This window comes from Triplophysa rosa, linkage group LG6, assembly GCF_024868665.1.
Source record: "Triplophysa rosa linkage group LG6, Trosa_1v2, whole genome shotgun sequence".
In the NCBI taxonomy this organism is placed as follows: Eukaryota; Metazoa; Chordata; class Actinopteri; order Cypriniformes; family Nemacheilidae; genus Triplophysa; species Triplophysa rosa.
The window spans coordinates 1,560,704-1,583,351 of NC_079895.1; the positions used below are offsets into that span (position 1 = coordinate 1,560,704).

Consider the following 22,648-nt stretch of genomic DNA (forward strand, 5'->3'; position numbering starts at 1 on the left):
GTCGACTCAGAAAACGGCTTCTTTAATAAGTTAGATACATTTAACAAACAGAACTAAAGATAGACAGCATGTAGATAGATAAAAAGAATGATAAATGATAAGACAGACAGAACCTATACATTTAACAAACAGAACTAGAGATAGAATGAATGAAAGATAGACAAAGAATAATAAATATTGACAGACAGACAGAACGCAGATAGATACAGAGAATGATAAATAATAGACATACAGACAGGTTGATAGTTAGATAGACAGGTAGACAGCAGTGGCAGCGGTGACTTTTTTTTAATGGGTTTGCTGAGACACCAGTAGCAGCCTTTGCTGTTTCACATGTTTCACTTGAAAAGATCCCGGACCCCGCCCCTCCCATCACGTTGCACACACACCAGTTTGAAGAGACTTGAGGCAAAAGTTTGATCTAAATTATAGGCTATAAAAAGCAGAGGTGTAAAGAGTACCTGAAAACCATACTTAAGTAAAAGTACAGATACCTTGCAGTAAAAATTACTCCATTACAAGTTACAAGTCAACAATTCCAAAACGACTTCAGTAAAAGTCTTAGAGTATCTGATTTTAACAGTACTTGAGTATTTTACTCATACTGAATGTAAGCTCAAAGCAGCACTAGTCCTCAACACTTAAGAGACACGTCAGTGAAAAACAAGAAACTGTTGATTTGTGAGGAGAGCAATCGCATTTATTTTCTTAAATCATAATAAGACTGAACACCTCAAAATTGCAACAAATCATGGTCGACACCATAACCTACTGTACGTCTATTACAAACACCCAAGTCTCATTTAAGCTCAAGTGCTCATAAGTAAGCCAACATTCTTCAAAAAGGTGTCTTCAATATAACGGATAAATAAAATAATGTTAGGTAAAATTAAAAAGTCAAAGCCAGCGATTGTCAACTACCTGATAATGCACTCGTATTCACATAAAGAAGTAAGGGCAAAATTCACAAGAAGTACCTTCAATGCCCTTTAAATGGCAATATTAATTCTTCTGCAGCAAAAATTAACTGCTGCAAAAAAGATAGGTGCCATGCAAAATATAATGTGTAATTGCATTAGTCATTACAAATGTAGTGGAGTAAAGAGTACATACTGTATACTTGTTCAAAAATGTAGTCAAGTAGAGAGTAAAAGTTGATAATATCTTTAATACTCAGTACAACTACAAAGTAGCCAAAAAGATACTTAAGTACAGTCACTAATTACATTTACTCCAATACTTTACACCACTGATAAAAAGACCCTCAAATTCATATTTTTTTGCCATCTGCAATTGCCAGAACGATTGCAGGTCTCTGAGCAACAGACAGCGGTGTTTCCTTACTGATTGAATCAAGCGAGTCAATGATTCAAATGCCGTTTGAACAAATCGTGTATACGCGGGTATTTGAAGAGTTTGGTTCCAAAATGAGATAACTCCGTTTTAAAAAAATGTAAAAAATCACGTTTTTTATTGTGCATTCCAATTCATATCAATCAAACTGCAGTTGGTTCATTTTGATTTAAGCCATAATAACTCAAAAAAATTTTTAAAAACTAATACACATATATAAATCACCCGCATGCAAGCAAATTCATAAGAACGCACAACAATCCTGACGAGTCATAGTAGTGGCGCCAAAGCTGAATCCGCTTGGCACGAAGCTTCCGTACATGGCACAGATTTACAGTAATTTTACTTACTTGTTCCCGACATTTCATCTTGTAAGCTTTGAATAACATCTCAAATGACAAGGATTTAATTTATAAGCATATTACCTAGTCAGTCCGCGAACTCATTCTCGCAAATGGCCTGGGTATGCGGAGCATTAGTTGCTTTTCTCTTTTTTTCCGAGACTTGATAAAGTTCATCCACAGGCTGTTAGTGTTTTGCGTTTTGAATGACGTTTTCCGCATTTCTCCTTCTTTTCTTTAAATTTGGCGGTTGGCGAATCTGCTTCGTGTGCTTCTTCCACTTTACGAGATTGCTGGTGAACAACCCCCCAGATGGACGGAAAGTTAGCAAAAAACAAAGCCGTTTAGAAAGATGATATGATTGGTCAGTTTTACTGTCACTCAAAATTAATCTCTCCCATTGATTTACTGTACTGTCAGCCAGCAGAATGCTAACAGAAGGCGCCCGACATAAGCACACGTTCGACTTCTTGCAGGCTGCGCAGACAGCATATGACATCGCATAAACTGCGACTGCTCCGTGATCTTGAATTACTCTCGTGAGACTTGGAAATCTCACGTGGAAAGAGTCCTCATCGATCCAGGAAGTCAAACAGACACATATCTAATAGGGAAAATCGGCCGACTTTTATTAAAAATAATATTTTAAAGTTTTTAAATATTATTTTTTACGATAGTTTAGGTCATCACAGAGGGCCCTGAGGGTTCGCAACTGGACCGAAAGGTGGACAGACAGACTGATATTTAGACAGACAGGCAGATAAATAAATTGAATGATCAACAGACAGACAGGTATAAAGATAGACAGAATGTAGATAGATGGAAAATAGAATATTAAATGACAACAAATCATAGATAGACAATTGATAGACAGACAGATAGACAGAATGATGAATGAATGGATGGATGGATGAACAGACACACAGACAGACAGATTTACCTCCAAAAACAGTCAGTCCAAACGGGTGGGAGATCTGAGTTATACGATCCAAAGACAACCTGTTTTGGCCGTCAAAGTTGCTGTGCTCGATCTTATCAAAGAAAGCATCAACCCAATACAAACGCATGGCACTGAGAGAGAGAGAGAGAGAGAGAGAGAGAGAGAGAGTTTAAATCCAGAGCTGAGAAACAGGATTATGTCAGATCGTGATTTTAAGGATTAGGAACCAAACGCGTGAGCAAACAAACAACGAATCACAGCATTAGAAAGCCATCAAGCAAAGTTAAACAGCAGTCAGATTTATGAATGAAAAATATGAATTATTCTGTGTGGTATTTTAAGAGCAAATGAATGGAGTATTGTAGTAAATGAACTCACCTCCAGTCAATAGCCAGACCATTGGGCCAGCCGAGAGTTGTGTTCACAATCGACTGAGCATGTGACCCATCACCCCACGCCCGCATAATCTTAGCAGGACGGTACCAGTCAGTCCAGAATATATAGCTGCCAACACACACACACACACGTGCATTAGTGCCAAAATCGTTTCCTGCATGTGCCTCACCGAAATGCCCAAATGCTTTCAAAAAGCGTCTGTTGGGTGTTATTTATAAACGGTGAGGTACGAGCGGTTTATTCGGGCGCTCCGCGGGGCTTTCCCCCGTTAAGCCAAGATCTTAGTGCACACTACAATACCGTCCTTCATGCACTAATCTAGTCTCCTGAGACTCGAGGCCTCCTGACTTTGAAGCCATTGGAAATGTCCCACCGGAGAGGCAGAAAGAGTTCCTGTCTCTGTGCCAAGTTCAAAGCAGGGGCGATCTATGAATGCCTGAGCACCTCCTGTATTATGAAAGGTGTGAGTGGACACAAGTGGCCCGATTGTTAATGCTTTTTCACGGTCTTTGGGAGACCGAGAGGAGAAAGGGAGGACCCCCGAGCTGCCTTTCTGGCTCGCGCCCGCTCCTCTGTTAACATTTGAACGTGATTTTGAAACTGAGATCACGATGCGTCAGTGCTTGGTGATGTCTGTTTTATAATTGCTTCATTAGCGTTTATTGTCATAATATTAGGAACCAAATCACTCACTCACCCAGCCACCGGGTGCACCACTATGGATCTGGGATTGTTCAGGTTGCGTACAATGGCCCGTCTGGATTTATCCGCTATCTTCATGACAGATATACTCCTGTATCGCGGATCCGTCCAGTACAGGTTTTTTGAGATCCAGTCATAAGCCAGATCTTCCACACCATCCACCCGATTGGCTGCGAGGACCTCCCTGTCTGCACACATCAAAGAGGAAAAGATTAACGTCAATATTGAATGATTGAAGTTGATTCACTCTCAGCACACAATTGAACTGAAAGGGACAGTTCACCCAAAAATGAAAATTCCGTTATCATTTACGCGCAGCCTCGGGTTTTTCCAAACCTGTGTACATTTCTTTGTTCTGCTAAACACGAAGGAAGATATTTGGAAGAATGTCAGCAACCAAACAGATCACATCCCCCATTGACTCCCATAGTATTTATTTTCCCCACTATGGGAGTCAATGGGGGTGAGATCTGTTTGGTTACTGACATTCTTCCAAATATCTTTCTTTGTGTTCAGCAGAAGAAAAAAATTACACAGGTTTTGGAACAACTTGAGGGTTTTTGGCGAGGTTAAGTAGCACTTTAAGTGATGGACTTTTGCTGGGGTCATCGGACGGATTTATATTCAACTCTAGTAAAGGTAATGACAAGAACAGTCATTTGTTTTGTACGTTTTAAAACCTACACAATTTTACTTAAAAAAATATATGATAAATAACAATTTCTTAATATAAAAAGTGCTTAAATGTTCATTTAAAAAACATTTTTTTAGTGTTAAAACTAAAGATGTAACGATACATTCAGCTCATGATTTGACGTGATACTGGGTTCACGATTACGATAGTATCACACTATTTTCAACAAGACTAACAGTAACATTTGTTACTTTGTTCTAAAATTGACAACATGCAAGATTGACAACATCGCTGTTGTCCTTTTGAAACCTCGCATCTCCATATTTCAGCGTTTTGCAAATATCTAACCGATAAAAAGTATTTAAAAGTGCTTGTCAACTTTGAAAACACAGTATTTCATCATTTATAAAGTACAATGTTTTTCCTGAAACACAGTGAATTTTGACATCCAAGGTTTCAGAAGGACTGCAACGTTATGCATGTAAATAAACAAAATCAAAATGGTCTGTAAGTGTAAAATAAGATAAGAAAAGAATTAGACAACTAAACCATAAAGGATTTTTTTAAATCAGTAAAACCATCAAAACTTTATATGTGTTGATGTAGGTCACATGCTGACAGCTGAACCAATACACATCATAAAAAACATCTCTACAATACGCATAAAGTTTTTGTTTTTGCAATATTTAATGTCAATACATATCTTTACATCCCTAATGTAAACAACAAAATAATGCTCTTATTTACAGTCAAAGGACATATGGCTCACATGAGGGCAGGACTGGATTGTGCACACTATTGATTCTATTTTGGGTTGGGGAAGTTGTTTTTAAGTACTCCGACACCACTGAACACATTATCTCATGTCTTTGGCCTTTGAAAGCTTCTGATAGGAGAGATCGCATGCAGTGAAATGTGTTGTTGGCACACAGCAAACGTTCAGGCGGGGAGATGAATGGAGTATCTGTTTCACACTGTATCTGCCCCAGCGGTCAAGGACATTTCATCAAACAACACACACTACACACAACTACAATAATGCCTCAGGCCCTCAGATGAGTCCAAAAACAACAGACTCTGTATCATTTGCTGACATTTGAGGGTGGACTCTTACCAGTTCCATCGACCTTCTGCTTGTAGATGATGTCCTTCACTGTGTCTGAGAAGAAAATGGAATCGTCTGCAGAACTGAAGTCCACTCCAACGAAATATGACGGCGTCCCTGTGATGGGCAGAATGACGTCCTCTTGTGTGGAGAGGCTGAAGGGGATTCCTCTCACTGCCAGCTGACTGGAGAACAGCAGGAACTGCCTCACAGCTGGAAGACAGATTACAGAACATTAACAGACACGTCTACTGTCACAATGACTCATGTTTGCTCGTGCGGATGCTAATATAGGATGCTAGGCTACTAGACGGACAGGAAGATGGATTGATAGACAAACAGGAAGAGACACACAGACAGAAGATCAAACAGACAGATAGACAGACATACAGATGAACAGACAGATAGACATACTGGCAGATTGATAGACAGAAAGAAAGAAAAATGACCGGACAGATGACCAGACCGACACATAGAGATATGACCAGACAGACAGACATATAGACAGACTGGCAGATGACCAGACAGACAGTTGACCAAACAGATAAACAGACTGTTAGGCAGACAGACAGATGACCAGATAAACAAGAGAACAGAGAGATAAACAGACAGACAGATAGATGACCAGACAGACATACAGATAGAGAGAGAGACAGACAGATAGGTGACCAGACAGACGGATAAATAGATGGAGAGACAGACGGATAAAGAGACAGACAGACATACAGATAGAGAGAGTGAGACAGACAGTTAGAGAGACAGACAGACAAATAGGTAGATGGAGAGACAGACGGATAAAGAGACAGACAGACATACAGATAGATGGAGAGACAGACAGATACTGTAGATGACCAGACAGACAGATAGATAGACAGACATATAGATGGAGAGATAGACAGTTAGACGACCAGACAGACAGATAAATGGAGAGACAGAAAGACATACAGATAGATGATCAGACAGACAGACAGACATACAGATAGAGAGAGACAGACAGATAGATGACCAGACAGACAGATAGAGAGACAGACAGATAGATGGAGAGACAGAAAGACATACATATAGATGACCAGACAGACAGACATACAGATAGAGAGAGACAGACAGATACGTAGATGACCAGACAGACAGATAGAGAGAGAGACAGATACGTGACCAAACAGACAGTCAGATAGACAGACAGACAGACAGACAGACACGTGACCAAACAGACAGTCAGACAGACATACAGAAAGAGAGACAGACAGACAGACAGGCAGAAAGAAAGACAGATGACCAGATAGATAGACAGACAGATAGATGACCAAAGAGACAGATAAATAGACGACTAGACAGACAGACGGTGTCTTACAGACGCATCTCTTGCCGTCAGCGTGCAGATCGAAGCCCATTCTGCATCGGCAGCGATATCCCAAACCTCCATTATCAGTTCTGTGACTCAAAACACAGATGTGTTCACATCCTCCTCTGTCAGTCCCACACGGGTTACTCGCTGGTAACACGGGTTAAACACACACACGTCAAACTAACATCATCACAACACCAACAGAACAATCCTTCACAGTCATGTTTCTGACAGCTTACCAAAGGGCTGTCTGTATGCATGAACCACAGTCAGACCGTGTGGTCTCTGAGAGGTCCTGTAGAGCTCTCGTGGACTGTTGTCGTTGTATTTATTAGCTTTCATAACGGCCATCTTGGTCCAGTCAGTGTAATAAACTGAATGCTCAAACAGAGTAATGCCAAACGGATGAGGAATCACCGAACCACCATGGACCACCGTTTTCCTATTGAAGAATGCGTGAAAAATAACACAACAATCTAGAAATCACAATTTATGACTGTGTGCTTTGAGCACAGCGCTCAAGGTTTGGAACAGAGCCCACGTGTGACCTGTGGAAATCTGAACGTCTTGAAAGAGCTCCTTAATAAAAATACCTGTGCAGACCGTCGTAAGTCGTGGTCTCGATGTAATCGTATCGGCTGTCCACCCAATACACTCTCTTGGCCTCGAGGTCTAAAGTAATCCCGGCGGGCCAGCCGAGTTTGGACCTGATGATCCCGTAGCGGTTGGTGCCGTCCATGTAGGCTCTCTCTAAACCGGGTTCGCCATTCAGAGTGTCCCAGTCGGAGAAGAACAGGTACCTGAACTCAACACAATTTAAATCACATGTAATGTTTCCATCAGTTTCTATCGCATGAGATTGCAGATAAAACCCTTGAGGATAAGATCTGGATTTTGAACTCTCCTTAGACGCTCTTCAAAGCGACGCGCCTGTATGCGTTAATTATCACTTTTTAATCTAACCGGGGGCCACCTGCACCCGCGGCTCTATCGGGTTTCTGTGATGGTCATCTTCACTTAATTACTTCTGACTAATCCTCGCAGACGCGGTAGAAAGATCTTGAATCCGGGCCGGAGTTTGATGATTTTTCGGGTGTGGATTATGGAGAGGAAGCTGGGGTGGATTTATGTCAGCGTCTACTCAAATTTGGTACTCACCCCACGGTTGGGTCAAGAGCGAGACCTCTCGGGTTTCCCAGGTGTTCTGCGATCAGCGTGACGCGATTGCTCCCGTCTAAGTCCACCATATCGATTCTGTTGACGCTGGCCTCCACCACGTACAGCTTATTGTTCACCCAATCCACGGCCAGATTCTCAGGGTAATCGACGGATACGTTTAAGACCACCTGAAGATGAGAGCCGTCCATATCCACAGAAAACACCTGGATGGAAATGATGACACATGTTGTTTCTCTTTCATAGGTTGTGTTTCATTAAAGTATCAATGATGTTTCTCCTAAAATTGTTTTTTTAAACCAAAAAACGATTGTTGAAACACATGAAGAGTATGGGGGTGTAACGGGGCGTTCACACCAAACACGAATTAAGCCATTTGCACGAGTAAAGTGAATGCAAAGATGCGAACTCGTGGCAGGCGATGCGAGTGATGTGAATCGGGCGGCGCGATTCCTGCCAACGCGCGTCAATCTCATCTTCCATGCGATTTAAAAATATTTGTCAGCACGCGTCTCTTGCGCGAAATAACAAACTTTTCTCGCGAGTAATAAAGAGCGAGGAACGCGATTGTTCGCGTTTGGTTTAAACACAGCATTAATGAATGTAGATTGTAGCAGACAGGTTATTTCACAGGCTCTCTAATTATTTTACTAAAATTGTAATCTTGAAAACGTTTCCGTTCATTGAAATGAAATAAAATATTGACCTAAAAATTATTAGGAAAACTAAACAAAGAATTGAAATGTTGCCTCAAAAATAAACTGAAATAAGTTTAAAGCACTACAATTATAGAAATAAACAAAAACTAAAATAGAACCAAAATAAAAAATGTATTAATCCTACAAAGCAACATAAAAAATAAACGAATAACTTATAAAATGACAAGAAATGGCAAAAACTAACCAAAATTAACATAAAAACTATGAATCTAAAAATAAAAGCTAGCTGTAAATATTAATACAACTAAAATCAAAATACTCAAATCAAAACTATAATAATTATGGATTGTAGAGGTAAAATAATGTGTATTTGGGTAAATGTGATGAGAAATGTTTGAGTTGATATTGAGATCTTCAATAATGTTGACTTTTAAATGCAGACTTGACAAATCTGAGCTCAGTTTGACACATTGTTGACATCTCTTCTCAGACATTTGTCAGATTTCTGACTCGTTTTCTCGGGAGAAATATCTGAGACGCAGATGAGACTGCTCTCCATTAATCTCATTGACGTCTAAGAGAAATAATTGAGATATAATAAAGAGATCTCATGCGTGATTTTTCTTTCTTATGGGTTCATAACTCAAGTGTACATTACATCCATTTCTTCATTAATCACAGGCAATAAGATTGCGGTCCAGCTTGTATCACGGGTCTCACCTGAGAGGGAGTTTTTATAAAGTGTACTCTGAAACCACTGCCCTATTGATTCAAAGATGGCATGGGTTTCTCAGGCTGGATCTCTTGGCATCATAACACAAGCGAAGGCACCACCGCAAGCTTTGCCCTTTGGAAACCAGAGCCAAACGTCTCAAAGACGACGCCTCTCTGCTGACCCGTCGAACAGAAACTCAAGCTGTGGTGCTGTGGCTGTTTGCGGACCCCCTGCGAGGAGACTGATCGCACAAACCCGTCTCTTAGTACCTACCCACTTCTCTGCTTTATGGCTGATATCCAAACCACAGAGTAGCCAAGAGTTTAAAACAAAGCTGGCCAAAGAACGCCTCAAAAAGTGAATGCGAGGAACTGCACGATCACTCGAGATGGTCTCAGGTTGCATAAAATTGCGCAGAAATATGTGGCGTTTTCCTGCATATCAGACATGTTTTGGAGATTAGGAACATTTGGAGTCTATCTCCGGGTCGAGTTGGTTACCGTGACTGCGGTCCTGCGGGAGACAGACTGCTCAGCCATTATTAACGTATTAGCTGTATCTACAGGCATCAGTCAAAGAATTCCCTTTCCGCTGACGAAGAGCCAACTTCCTTCACAACCTCCACTCAAACTCTTTTTTTCTTTAATCCTCACAGACCAAAGCATTGATATTGAGGTTTTCTTTTCTCTGTACTTAAAACCCGTTTTAATCACTGTTATGTGCAGAATTTATTTGAGGAAAAATACAATTTTTACATCCTCATGTCATTACAAACCTGTGTGAGTTTCTTTCTTCTGCAGAACACAAAAGAAGATCTGAAGAATGTGTGTAACCAAACAACACTGAACCCCGCTGACTTCCATTGTATGAACACAAAACCACTGAAACATTTCTCAAAATACCTTCTTTTGTGTTCAGAAGAAAGAGGATGAATAAATAATGACAGAATGTTTTTGGATGAACTATCCCAGAAGCTTGGGGAAGCTGGGAAGACACTGGCAGTCTACTTGGTAAAATTCACTTTGTTTAAAGGCAGGGTGGGTGATCCTGTTCAGAAACATTTTTTGTCATGTTGGTTGGAAATCTCTTTACATCCTGATAGCAATCAAGAAGTATAGTGGTCAAATAATATTTGTATAATTATATATCGTCTGTGAAAGGCGTGGGACCAAAAAACGTTCGCCCAATCAAAACGCTCTGGCCGACCGCTGTGACGGGTCATGTGTACATTTTCAGCCAACGTATTTTGCGTACCACTGTGCACCCTGTTCACGCAGACATCATACGTCATCAGCGCGCTCACGTCCGCTGTGTCAATGTAGGGAGAATGGCGGACAATCAGCAACGATCAAACTTTCCTGCGGAACCAACAACAAGTAGATCTACAAAACAAAAGTCAGTTTTTGAAAAAGCAGTGACGAAAATTCGTCTGGATCAGAAAAGAGGAAAAACTGGAATTAACATCAGTTCATCTTTTACACGATGGAGACCGCTCCGGCAGGCAAAGGGTCTGAAAGACGATACCCATGGTTGCTCTCTTTCTTTTTGACAGGTATGTACATGCTTCGAGAAGAATTTAATGGATTTAGTTTGTAATTCATTACGTGGATTTATGAAATACATTCATGTGTTTGGAGGAGGCGTGGCTTTGGACGGCGAATCGCATAGAGGGTGGGATTAGAATTTCAGTGCTAGCAGGCTAAAGTTAGCACCTTTCCAAATCAACCACCCCACCTTTAAGACATTAGCCAAACATCAGTACTGGTGTGTGTGTGTGTGTGTGTGTGTGTGTGTGTGTTTGGGGGGACGGGGAAGTTAGTGCATGTCTAAAGAGGAAAAGCGGGTATAATGAAGAGCTTTGTTATCAACAACAACAAACGTAACCGTGATATCATTCAGACAAGGTCAGAATGTCAGTAATCTGTGAAATGCCACTCATTAAATTCAGGAAAACTGAGAAGCCGCAGCAGGTGCCAGAGCATTAAATCAACACATGTTAAGTGTTCTGAGCTTTATTCAGTCTAAATCATCCATTTCAAAAACTTTTTTTTTATAAAAATTGACTTTTTTTGTAAGAAACAATTTGTCAAGTGACCCTGAGCTTTTAAATGTTTGATTGTGTTTGTGGTGGGTTTTACCTTATTTTGGATGGTGTCGGTCCAAAAGACCCTTTGCAGCTGATAGTGGAAGTCCACACCGACAGCAGCTCCTCTGTTCTGAGACTGGACCAGAGTTTGAGCGTTGTGTCCGTGAACATCAGCCATCAACAGATCTCGTCCATTAGAGAAGATCAGAGAGGGAACACCAGCTACACACACAACACATTTCAATCAATACAGACTGACAAATCAGCTTATCAAGCAAACAATATTTGCCCATTCTGACATGAAAGAAATGTGAATTCTGCCCTTTGTCAGATGTACATTTACTCGCAGTCTTTTTAACAAGCTGGTGCCAAGCAAAGGGAATAAATGAGGTAAGAGAGTTTTAAAAGAGACCTGAATTCAAATTAAATTGAGATAATCTTCAGAGAACACACTTTATAATGCACTTTTGATAAGATGTAATGAATGTGAGAGAGTTGTTTTTCATTTTTCCACAACCTGTCAGACAATCTGCTGGGAGTGAGACATTCAGGAGTTTAATAACATGATGGCATTCAATGAAAACTGAGAGAATTAAAGAGACGGCTAATGCACATTTAAGATAACAGTTAACACCATTCATTGTAAATGCTAGAAACTCAAAGAGTCAAAAGAACAATTAGGTGTCCTTAGTTTAAAAAATAAGAACAAAATATACTTTCAATATTCAATTTAGATGTTACAGTAAAAGAAATAAGACACGTAAATACAAAAATTCGGTAACACTTTAGATTACGGCCCGCAATGTGCCGCATAATTAAACAGGATTTACAGCGTAACTATTTGTAACAATAATGTACCTCTACAGTACATATCTGTAGGTAAAGGGGAACAATATGCAAAGTTTGGGGAATAAAGGGGTAAGAGTAAGGAAAATTAAAAAATATATTATTTATGAGGGAACTGCATCAAACCGCTCTTGAAATACTTGATTATAGTCGCAAAAGATCAACATTGATTTTGCATCAAAATAACTCATAATTAAAATAAATTATTTGTGACCAACAATCCTAAAATTAATCAAATAAAATTTGTCCTAAAGTCAAGTCAAATATTAATATTAATTAATATCCACAGTAGCTTATTTATGGGTACATTGTGATTACAAAAATGACGTGTATGTTCACGCTAAGATTGTTGTATAGCATACTGCGGGTCATGCATACCACGTTAAATTAAAATAGTTACCCCTTAGTTTTAAAATATTACAGATAAATATTTTTTTGAATTTCCTTATTCCCCAAACTTTGCATATTGTTCCCCTTTACCTACAGATATGTACTGTAGAGGTACATTATTGTTACAAATTCTGTTTAATTATGCGGTACATTGCGGGCCGTAATCTAAAGCGTTACCAAAATATTTGTAAAAATGGTTTAACCCTATATTGTCTGTCACGTGTTCTTCACATTCTTTTTCATTTAAAACATGCTGCAGTGATGTAAGGCTGTTGTTAGAGGTTGCCGGGGCATTTCTCTGCGGTTGCTAAGGTGTTTTGAGTGGCTGATATGCGGTTACACATACTAAATCAGAATGTGCATGCATTGTTTCTTTAAATGTAGCGTGTTAAAGTCTTGTTGACTCACATGAAGGATTCGCTCTACAGTATCGATGTTGCTCTAGGACGTATCCCTCCCGACAGCTACAGCGATGGGTTCCGATCCCATCCTCACACAGCTGATCACACATACCCCAAAGAGTACAGTCATCATAATCTGCACCGGGAACAAACATGTCAAGATTGTGGTGGGTATCGTAACATCATAAAACACTTCTAATGGCTATTTTCTTCAAAATGGAGAATGTTACCGATGCAGGAGCGGCTGTCGTTCTGACTGACCACATATCCTGTCGGGCAGGCACAGGTTCCTCCGTCAGGTGAGGCGTGACAGTGATGTTCACAGCTTAGAGAAGCACAGCGCCAAATACCTGAGACATATCACAGCAACCACATCAACGACTTACAATGGAAATACTAGGAACTTTCAGTCAAACAGTTTGATGAAAAGTGACTGACTGCAGTTGCGTCCAGCAGTGCTGTTTGTTTCATCTTCTCCATCGGGACAGTGTGACGTTCCATCACAGAGATGCTCCAGAGCGATACAGATACCAGAAGACGGACACGGCCATTCTCCGGGATAACACTCATGCTGGGCATTATCTAAACACAACACAAACAACAGCTTTTAACAACACAAAGATATGATGTTGGAAGGTTGTGAGTGTCATTTTCATGAAACAGAAACTTTGTTTCAATTAATTGATTAAAACCCTTCCGCATCACTTTGGTTTATAAATACATATCAAGATACACTTTTAAGCTATATATTTGATAACACGGCTCTCTAGTACAGTGGTTCTCAAACTTTCCCCCCCTTTGTGTAGAGTGCATCGCTTTGCGGCCCCCCTAATAAAGCCTTTTAATCTTAAACATAGAACTTTAATTCAACCAAAAAACGTATTCTGTTAAACAATTCTGGAACATCAATTCTTTTGGTTGGTGGTGTTATTTTTCTGTTGTTTGATTGCATAAAATCTATGATAAATTTCTATGTTTCATAAAATGCTGCAAAATCTGTGCCCCCCTGGATCTATCTTGGGCCCCCCCAGTTTGAAAGCCACTGCTCTAGAATAATTGATTCTAATTGGTCACTCCGGACATTCAAAGGTCTGTTATCGCCTTGATAATATCTGCTAAAACAGATAACCCACAGCTCATTTCATTACTGCATATCATCTTGAGCGGTAAAGTTTATTACAAATAAATTAAATATAAAAATGTGCTATTGAGGTTTATGCTTAATGTCTTCAAGTTAAGAGTTAAAAAAATGTTAATAAAAATGTTTTAAAATGGCTGAATTTGACTGAATAATGATTTTGGTTGCGATCCTTTTTTAATATTTTCTAATGTTTATCACGCAGAGGGACATTTTAAGTAGCACGTACCACAGCCTCTCTCATCTGCATTATCTTCACAATCATCTTCTCCATCACACAGCCACACTTGATGAATACAGCGACCGCTGGGACAGGTGAAGTATGTTCCTCTGCACGTCGGGTAAGCTGAACAGAAGAGGGTGACATTCAATATTCACACTCGGGTAAAAACTTCTCTAACTTACCTTTATAATAAGAAAAGGTAAAGCACATCTTTAAAAATGCCACGCATATTACCTGGCAGAAGAATTAAATGCCTTTATCATGTAGCTTTGTTCTTTTGTGCAACATTTATAACGTTCATGCAATGTACATACTGCAGTTCTGTTCATCACTTCTGTCACCACAGTCATCATCATGATCACAGACGTAGCCGCGTGGAACACATTCTCCGTTACTGCAGCGAAACTGACTGCTGCTGCACCGCTGGGCTGAACACAAACAAACACAAATAAATAAATAAAGACTAAGTTTTACCAGTGGCCACCTTCCTCATCTCACCAGCAATGATATTAAAGGCATAAAAGTTTGTATCCGGGGTTAAACCACGCCAATGATGAAAACAGTGTTATTCTAGTAAATGATATATTAAACAGGCTAATTGATTGAATATTTGCCTATTTTGAGGTTATATTGCAAATTGTATTATTTAAAATACTTGTAATGGTTTATAGGAAAATAAGAGGGGTGTAACCATACATGATTTAATTTGGTAAACAATATTTCGTTTACGATTTTGATAGTACCGCATTTTGAACAAAATTAAACTAAACTACAGATTTATTTCCAGAATTTTTTTATATTTTTGTTGTTGCATCTTCTGTATGCAAATAAGTAAAAGTAGAAAACAGCTTTAAACTGAACTTTAGCATATTAATTTAAATCAAGAAAAGACTTGAAGTATTTAAAAAATATGTGAAAAATGTGTAAAACAAAATATTGAAATTCTGTAAACATACACTTTTTTATGCATCAAATCTGTAAAAAAAAATGTTTCTTTTTACAGTGGTAATGTGTTTGAGTTTAGATTTCATGGGGACTTTAAGAAAGCTAAACCATAAGAAAGAGCTTCTTAAATCAGTATAAACACAAAATTATCATTTTTTTGATGATCACATGTTGGCAGCTCAACCAATAGAATTAGGCAGATGTCATGATGTCCAAAAAACTTTTAATATTTGGTACTGTGACAAGTCCTGCCACAATATAACGTTGCACCACTAGTAAAGTAAATACGTGGGAAAACAATAAAAAACAAGTGCAAAATCCTGCCACCGTGAATTAATCTCAAGCAGTTTTCTGTTCAGATGAATGTGAATGCCGGATGAGGACACTCACTGCAGTTGGCCTCGTCCGATCCGTCTCGGCAGTTGAGCACCTGGTCACAGTGTTGGCTCCTGTTATAACACGCGCCGTTCGCACACCTCAGCTCCGAGCATTCTGGGTAGACTGACAGAAACACATTCATCACTCGCTCGTTCAATTAAATGTAATCGGCGTGTAACGCGATACAGCTTCCGCACAGTGAGAAGTCTTTATGTGCAGGAGGTGAAATGAAAGGCATTCAACAAGCACAATCTTTTGGAAACAAGCACAGTTTTTTCTAGCTCATCTGTGATGGTAAAGCAGCGTGTGTTATCGGCTCAATAATGACACGAGGACTAATCCACAGAAGAATCTGCAATCAACCCTGACAAACAAGAGACGTATTGTGTCCATCTCTGTCCATCAGCAAGACTCTTAATCTTACAAATTGATTAAAATGCCACAAGAGCCTTCGACCTCTCACATCCAGACCCACGCATACTTCTATACACTAAATATTCATCGTATATTTGGCGTACAAATCAAGTGTAAGCAATGTGACTTCTTCTTTGCGTTTATTATGATGACGTGAGTGTTAAATAAACAAAATAACCAGATGCGGACAGAAGCCCACTTACGGCAGTTCCTCTCATCCGCTCCATCGAGGCAGTCGGGGACACGGTCACACCTGTACGCTCCTGGGATGCAGGCTCCGTTGGTGCAGGTGAACTGAGAAGCGGAGCACGTCCTGCCAGCTGCCGGTGAAGATCAAAGAGACATTTCTCATATGAGTGCGCCGGGTGGTCTTCATCTCCACCGCACGCACGCACGCGCTCGGCCTTTCGCATTCTAGACCGCCGACATATCACGTTTCTCAGACGTGAAGGAAATTACATCCTCGTACATTACTGAGAGTTAATGGAGCTCTCAGCTCTGACGGACAGTGGTAATTGAAATGGAAAGGAGAACCGAGAGAGAGGGACGGATGCAGATAAGCTCTACTTACGGCAGCGCTGTCTTTCATCGGATCCGTCCTCGCAATCCTCCTCATCATCGCAGACCCAGTGCTGTGGAATGCACTCGCCGTCACTCAGACACTGGAACTGGCCGCTCTCGCAGGTGGGCTGGGCTGCAAAAGTGTATTTAGACTGCTTAGTTGTAAGGTGGTTTCTTTTCTAAGACCTCAAAGTTCCTCAGCACACTTCATCAGCAAGAGAAAAGAAGATATTCTAAAGAATCAAACAACGCTGAACTCCACTGACTTCCATTATATGAACACAAAACCACTGAGACATTTCTCAAAATACCTTCTTTTGTGTTCTACAGAGTCACATACAGGTTTACAAGCACATGAGGATGAATAAATGATGGCAGAATTGTCTTTACTTTCACTGTAGAGTTACTTACAACAGCCGAATTCGTCCGAGCTGTCCGAACAGTCCGATGTGCTGTCACATCTTTGGCTTGCCGGAATGCAATGACCCGTCCCACACCGGAAAGAGCCGACCTCACAAGCCGGACCTACACAGAAAGAGACAAGATATTTATTCTTGATTCAAAATAAAGGTAATTGCATTCATGTAGAATAAGCCCATTCCTGATGACCCTGCCTGGGTTTATTGCTTATTTTCTCTTCTTCAGAATATGAACCTTATTTCCCATAACGGATCATCAACAATCCTTCACTGTGTTAAAAAAAACATGTCCAAATTCACAGTTTTTCAAGAAATGAAAAAAAAACACTGTACTTTTTATTAGGGCTGTCAAACGATTAATCGCGATTAATCACATACACAATAAAGGTTTGTGTTTACATAATATATGTCTGTGTACTGTGCATATTAATTTTGTATTCATAAACACATACACACACATGCATATTTTTAAGAAAAATATAAAAAATAAAATTATTAAAGATTTATACTGTATATCATTTTAATTATTGGTAAATGTAAATAAATAAATGTAAATATTTCCTAAATATGTTTACATGTGTGTATATGTTTCTAAATACAAAATTAATAAGCACAGGACACAGACATATATTATGTAAACACACACTTTTGTTCTGGATGCGATTCATCGCGATTCATCGTTTGACTGCCCAACTTTTACATCAAAGTTGACAAGCACTTTTTAATACTTTTTGCTGGTTAGATATTTGCAAAACCCAGTGACAAACATAAAGGGTGACTAATAATAATGATTTATGACAAAAAAATGTATCACGAAATATGGAGATACAAGGTTTCAGAAGAACAGCAGCGATATTTGCAAATGTTGCAAAGAGAAATGATAGCCGTGCAAAGCATACATTTTCACAATTTGTTTCTCTCTTTGATTTTACGACTGCACATTTTTTACTTTCCTTTTTGAAATCCCATCTTCATCATTTAAGCTTACAAAGTTACTCACTTTGACTACAAGATTGTAACCAAGGTTTTTACACATAGGCAGAAAGCTCTACTCCCACTGATCATAAACCTGACCGTGATGGGTTTGTGAAGTCCAGATAATGTCATGTAATAAGAAATAATGAAAACATTTCAGAAGTTACAAGATAACATTCACAAGATCTCGGCCTACACCGACAATTCCCTCCAGTACGATTAAAAGACCTGACTTAATCTCGCAATAAAATATCACGAATGTTTCAGATTCATGGGAATTCGTAAACAATTATTTTGTTAGTGTCGTCACAATGTCAATTTAAAGGACCTTTCTTAATACAAATATAACAAAGATACAGAGGACTGTACAATAACATTCTTTCCGTTTATCAAGGAGAAATCAGATTAAAGATATACAGTACGTGGTGATGCAATTTCTTTACAAATATTTAGTCCCATAAATTCTTTGTGAAATCTCACCATAACTCCTTAAAGATTTATGTGCAAGTGATGTATTTCGTCATTTCAATACGGTTTCAATAAGCTAGCAAAAAGGATGTTAAACTATGTTTAACACATTTGACTTGTTTTCATTCAAAGAATTCTGCAAATTCACCTAAAAAATCAGCATAGAAAACGAAGAAAGAGGTCAATTTTAAAAACGTTTAAAAAATGTCATATATTTTTACTGGACACATACAAAACATGGAATAAAAAAACAAGTCTTGTATGCAAAATGTACAAAACCAAACTCTCATTCATCTCTTCACTATGATAAAAGCATTCAGTTTAATCACTGTTAATGAAACTTTGAAATAATTGAATTGACGGGTGGAAGATTAGAACGGAGGAACCCGACGTACAGCCCTAACTCAATCCTGTCTTTTGATGTGCCTCTGTGAGTGACACGTGAGGAGATAAGGTACCATCCCTCTACCTTCCCAGAGCAGCCCAGCTCTCCATCAGACCTGTCAGAAGAGCAGACGGGGGATTCTGATCGTCTTTACTCTGACACTGATAAACGCTGCATTCTGTTCCTTGTCAGAAATGTAATTAGGATAAATATCGGTACCGGGTGGTACCGTAGCCCTTACACCCAAATTCCAAAAGCAAAGGGAGACGCAAGGTGGAATGAGCTGGTGAAGAGCTGGGGTTGGTGGGCGGGTGAGTATGCTTATCAACACTACCTAAACACACACACACACACACACGCACGCACACACACAGAGTTTTGGTTTCCCAAACAAAATTGGAGCATTGAAAAAATAAAAACTCTCTATAATCAAAATCAATAAGCGTTACATTTTTTATCATACAGAAGTTGTGAAATGTATTTATGCATTAACATTCATGCATAGTTTTTTCTAAAGCGACTGTATAGTATATTTCATTTTTTTTTATACTAAGCAAAAAACTAATTTTCTCTCACTGTGCACGTGTTTGCAAGAACATGAAAAGATTCAATAACTATTGCGCAACTTTTACAGACATGTGACAACAGAAAGGCATTTGCAAACTCTTGCGCATTGCAAATGAACTGAAATGTCTGCTATTCGGTCTTCTTTTAAGACACTTTTTGCACTTTTATCACTTGTGCACCTTGCATATGTTAAAATAACTGTAATATGTTTGGGTCTTTTTGTACGTTTTCAGTGTGCGGACTATTTTGCTTCGCAAATGCTTGGAAACTGCTGGCGAAATGAAATGTCCCTAAAAGTGTCAAGTTTATTTTACAATTATGTTACAATTAATTTGTCCGGTGCTAGAAAAAGTGCACAAAACATAAGTACACATCTTGACTCATTCATCTTCAGTTTGATAGTGTTTTATGGTAAAGTTTCTCCCAGCAGTTCTGAGGTCTGTAACTGAAACGTCCATAAGAAGCAGATTTTTTTTAACAAATTATTTTACAAAAATTAATACAGAAGACATCTGCTAATATTACCCCAGTAAACAAACCAAACTAAATGACATCTGTGTGTCCTATTTACAGCTGAGACAAAAATGTAACATTAAACATTAGTAATGTTAGTCTTTAAAATGAATATTTTCAATATTTAAATTGAACTACATAGTACAATTCTTTTATTTTTTTAATGAACTAAAGCTAGGTTGAAAGTTATGAATTGCTGACTTGTAGGAATTCAGGTAAACTGATAAAACAAAGTATTGTACCTCATTGAGTGTGTTTACATGCACAAAATAAAAGGATATCTATAAAAAATAGCTTATAAAAGAAATCTGTTTTTACTTGTTTAAATGCATATCAATAAACCGGCTACGCAAGAAAACCGCGTGTCTACATTTAAAATAACGAACTTGCGCGCCCAAAAGACGCGAAATGTGAATCGGGCCTGCGTTATTTCACTATTACTTCCATTTGGGGCTTTAACTATTGCGCTGTCAGACATGCGCACATACATGAACAAAACTGAGAGAAAACCGGTAAAGGCGTTTACATGCAGCGCGAAATCGGGAGTAATTGGCAAAAAACTACCTCTGCCGAGCGGGTTTTGCTTACGCCGTTAATGAGCTTTCCCCAATTAAAAGAAACCCGTTTTTCGCGTTTACGTGACCTTACTTGTTATCAGCTTATTAAGCATAACAGTAAGACTGTGCATGTAAACGCACTGAAACTGAACAAAATGAGGTCATCGTTGACATTAAGCCCATCAGTAACCCAGCTAAAATATCTGAGGTAATATGTTTAGACATCTTACTGACATCATTTAAAGTCTAAGAGTGTAATAAAACCATTTCTAAATGGATAGAGGAACAACTCCCTCTTGTTGTGAGACATGGCAGATTGAAGCGTTTAGTAAAGTTTAACAACAAAGCTTGACTGACTCTCACTGCTTCTGTATGCTGACGGCTTTTTGCGATCTCATTATAAATGTCTTAACCGTTAACCAAAGCTCTCATTTAAACTAGATTTTTTTAAACATAAAAGTGTCTATGCTGAAGTCCCCACGACGTGCAAGGGTTGACTGTTGTTTGCCAGAGCGTTGCTGTGTGGTTGCCAGGGCGTTCGAGCCCACTTTAATGTAAATTAAGAATTTTTGGCAGGCAAATCCAATTGCTTGAGACATACGCGCAAACTCACCAACAAGCTGCACAAACAGAGGCATCAGTCCAATATTTAAAGTGCTAGTTCACCCATTCTTTCATCATTTGATCCTTTTATCACCCTCTTTCATTCCAAACCTGTATGCGTTTCTTTCTTCCACAGAACACAAAAGAAGATATTTTAAAGAATGTTGATAATCAAACAACATCGAACCCCATTGACTTCCATTGTATAAACAAAACATTTCTCAGAATATCTTCTTTTGTGTTTCACATAAGAAAAGCGTCATGTACAGGTTTTGTAGCACATAAGGGTGAATATGACCTCATTTTTATTTTGGGGTGAACTATCCCTTTAATACTCACAGTGCTAAACTCACCAGCACATCCCATGCCACTGAGTAACAAATGTTGTATTAGCAGATCATTTATAATGTATGAGTCAGAAGTTTATCAGCCTGTGATGTTCTTTAATAATGGATTTCGTGCTTTGCCAGAAGGCCATGGGGGTCTGCGCTCCAGCCCCGCCGCTAAAAGCTCAGCGCAGGCCTCCTCATAGCGAGAGGTCCAGACCAAACACCAAAGCGAACGCTTTTAAAGCGCGCCAGCCAAATGGGCTTCCTTTTTAACTCCTTCAGCAGCCAATTGGGAAGCGAGCCTTTTTCCTGCTCAGTTTACTAATGATAAAATTGCTGCTCCGCTAGCTCAAAGGCTCTCTTTGTTGGTAGGACATGATCCCGGAGGTTTCAGCAGCGTCTGTAACGCACAGGTAGACAATTGGCATATACAGGATCTGGGAGGTAAGACGCCCTTAGTGGCACCCGTTCACAGAAATAGAATTTTAAACCAACGTGTAACCAGAAATGTTTCCTGCAGGGATACGCACACCACACCATAACATTTACATTTAATGCATCTGACTGATGCTTTCATCCAAAGCCATTTATGAGACATTCAAGGTACATTTTATCAGTATGGGTGTTGATTGGGATTCGAACCCATGACCTTTGTGCTGCTGGCTGCTAACACAATGATATATCTATGGAGCCACAGAAAGAACGAGAATTAAATACTTGAAATATTCGCACAAAAGCGAACAAGCAAGCCCTTACAAAATAAAGTTCGTTCAAAACTAAAGCGTGCTGTACTTCTGAAGAAGTTTTTAATGCATTTCTCAGAAACATCTTCTCGGAAAGATGACGTATTCTAAGTACACTTGTTTAGTTGCGTTTACTTTTTTCAGTAATTTTACTGTAGTTTACTGAGATTATACTTCAAAGTGTACTTTCATAATTAAAAAAAAAAAGAGCTACAAGTATTGAACTTAACTTTTAGTTGCAGTACAAACAATAAACAGTTGTAAACTAGTTGCGTTTACTACATTTACCTTTATAGTATACTTAAGTCTATTTTTATAAATTAAAAAGTGGGCCAACAATA

The 22,648-nt window shown here is 39.0% G+C and overlaps 1 protein-coding gene across 3 annotated transcripts in view; it reads right to left on the reverse strand.

The window, feature by feature from the left end:
• Positions 1 to 22,648, reverse strand: part of lrp2a (low density lipoprotein receptor-related protein 2a) — a 76,596-nt gene that overhangs the window by 47,985 nt on the left and 5,963 nt on the right. For all 3 annotated transcript variants that reach the window (XM_057336118.1, XM_057336117.1, XM_057336119.1), the window contains exons 2-19: positions 17,160 to 17,273; positions 16,759 to 16,881; positions 16,391 to 16,507; positions 15,786 to 15,896; positions 14,765 to 14,878; positions 14,457 to 14,573; positions 13,528 to 13,671; positions 13,320 to 13,439; positions 13,097 to 13,225; positions 11,505 to 11,674; positions 7,975 to 8,198; positions 7,410 to 7,616; positions 7,056 to 7,258; positions 6,823 to 6,963; positions 5,481 to 5,684; positions 3,728 to 3,920; positions 3,013 to 3,138; positions 2,635 to 2,765 (exon numbers count right to left, since the gene is read on the reverse strand). In XM_057336118.1, the coding sequence (XP_057192101.1) occupies positions 2,635 to 2,765; positions 3,013 to 3,138; positions 3,728 to 3,920; positions 5,481 to 5,684; positions 6,823 to 6,963; positions 7,056 to 7,258; positions 7,410 to 7,616; positions 7,975 to 8,198; positions 11,505 to 11,674; positions 13,097 to 13,225; positions 13,320 to 13,439; positions 13,528 to 13,671; positions 14,457 to 14,573; positions 14,765 to 14,878; positions 15,786 to 15,896; positions 16,391 to 16,507; positions 16,759 to 16,881; positions 17,160 to 17,273 (2,688 nt within the window). The remainder of the gene's footprint in view (positions 1 to 2,634; positions 2,766 to 3,012; positions 3,139 to 3,727; positions 3,921 to 5,480; positions 5,685 to 6,822; positions 6,964 to 7,055; positions 7,259 to 7,409; positions 7,617 to 7,974; positions 8,199 to 11,504; positions 11,675 to 13,096; positions 13,226 to 13,319; positions 13,440 to 13,527; positions 13,672 to 14,456; positions 14,574 to 14,764; positions 14,879 to 15,785; positions 15,897 to 16,390; positions 16,508 to 16,758; positions 16,882 to 17,159; positions 17,274 to 22,648) is intronic.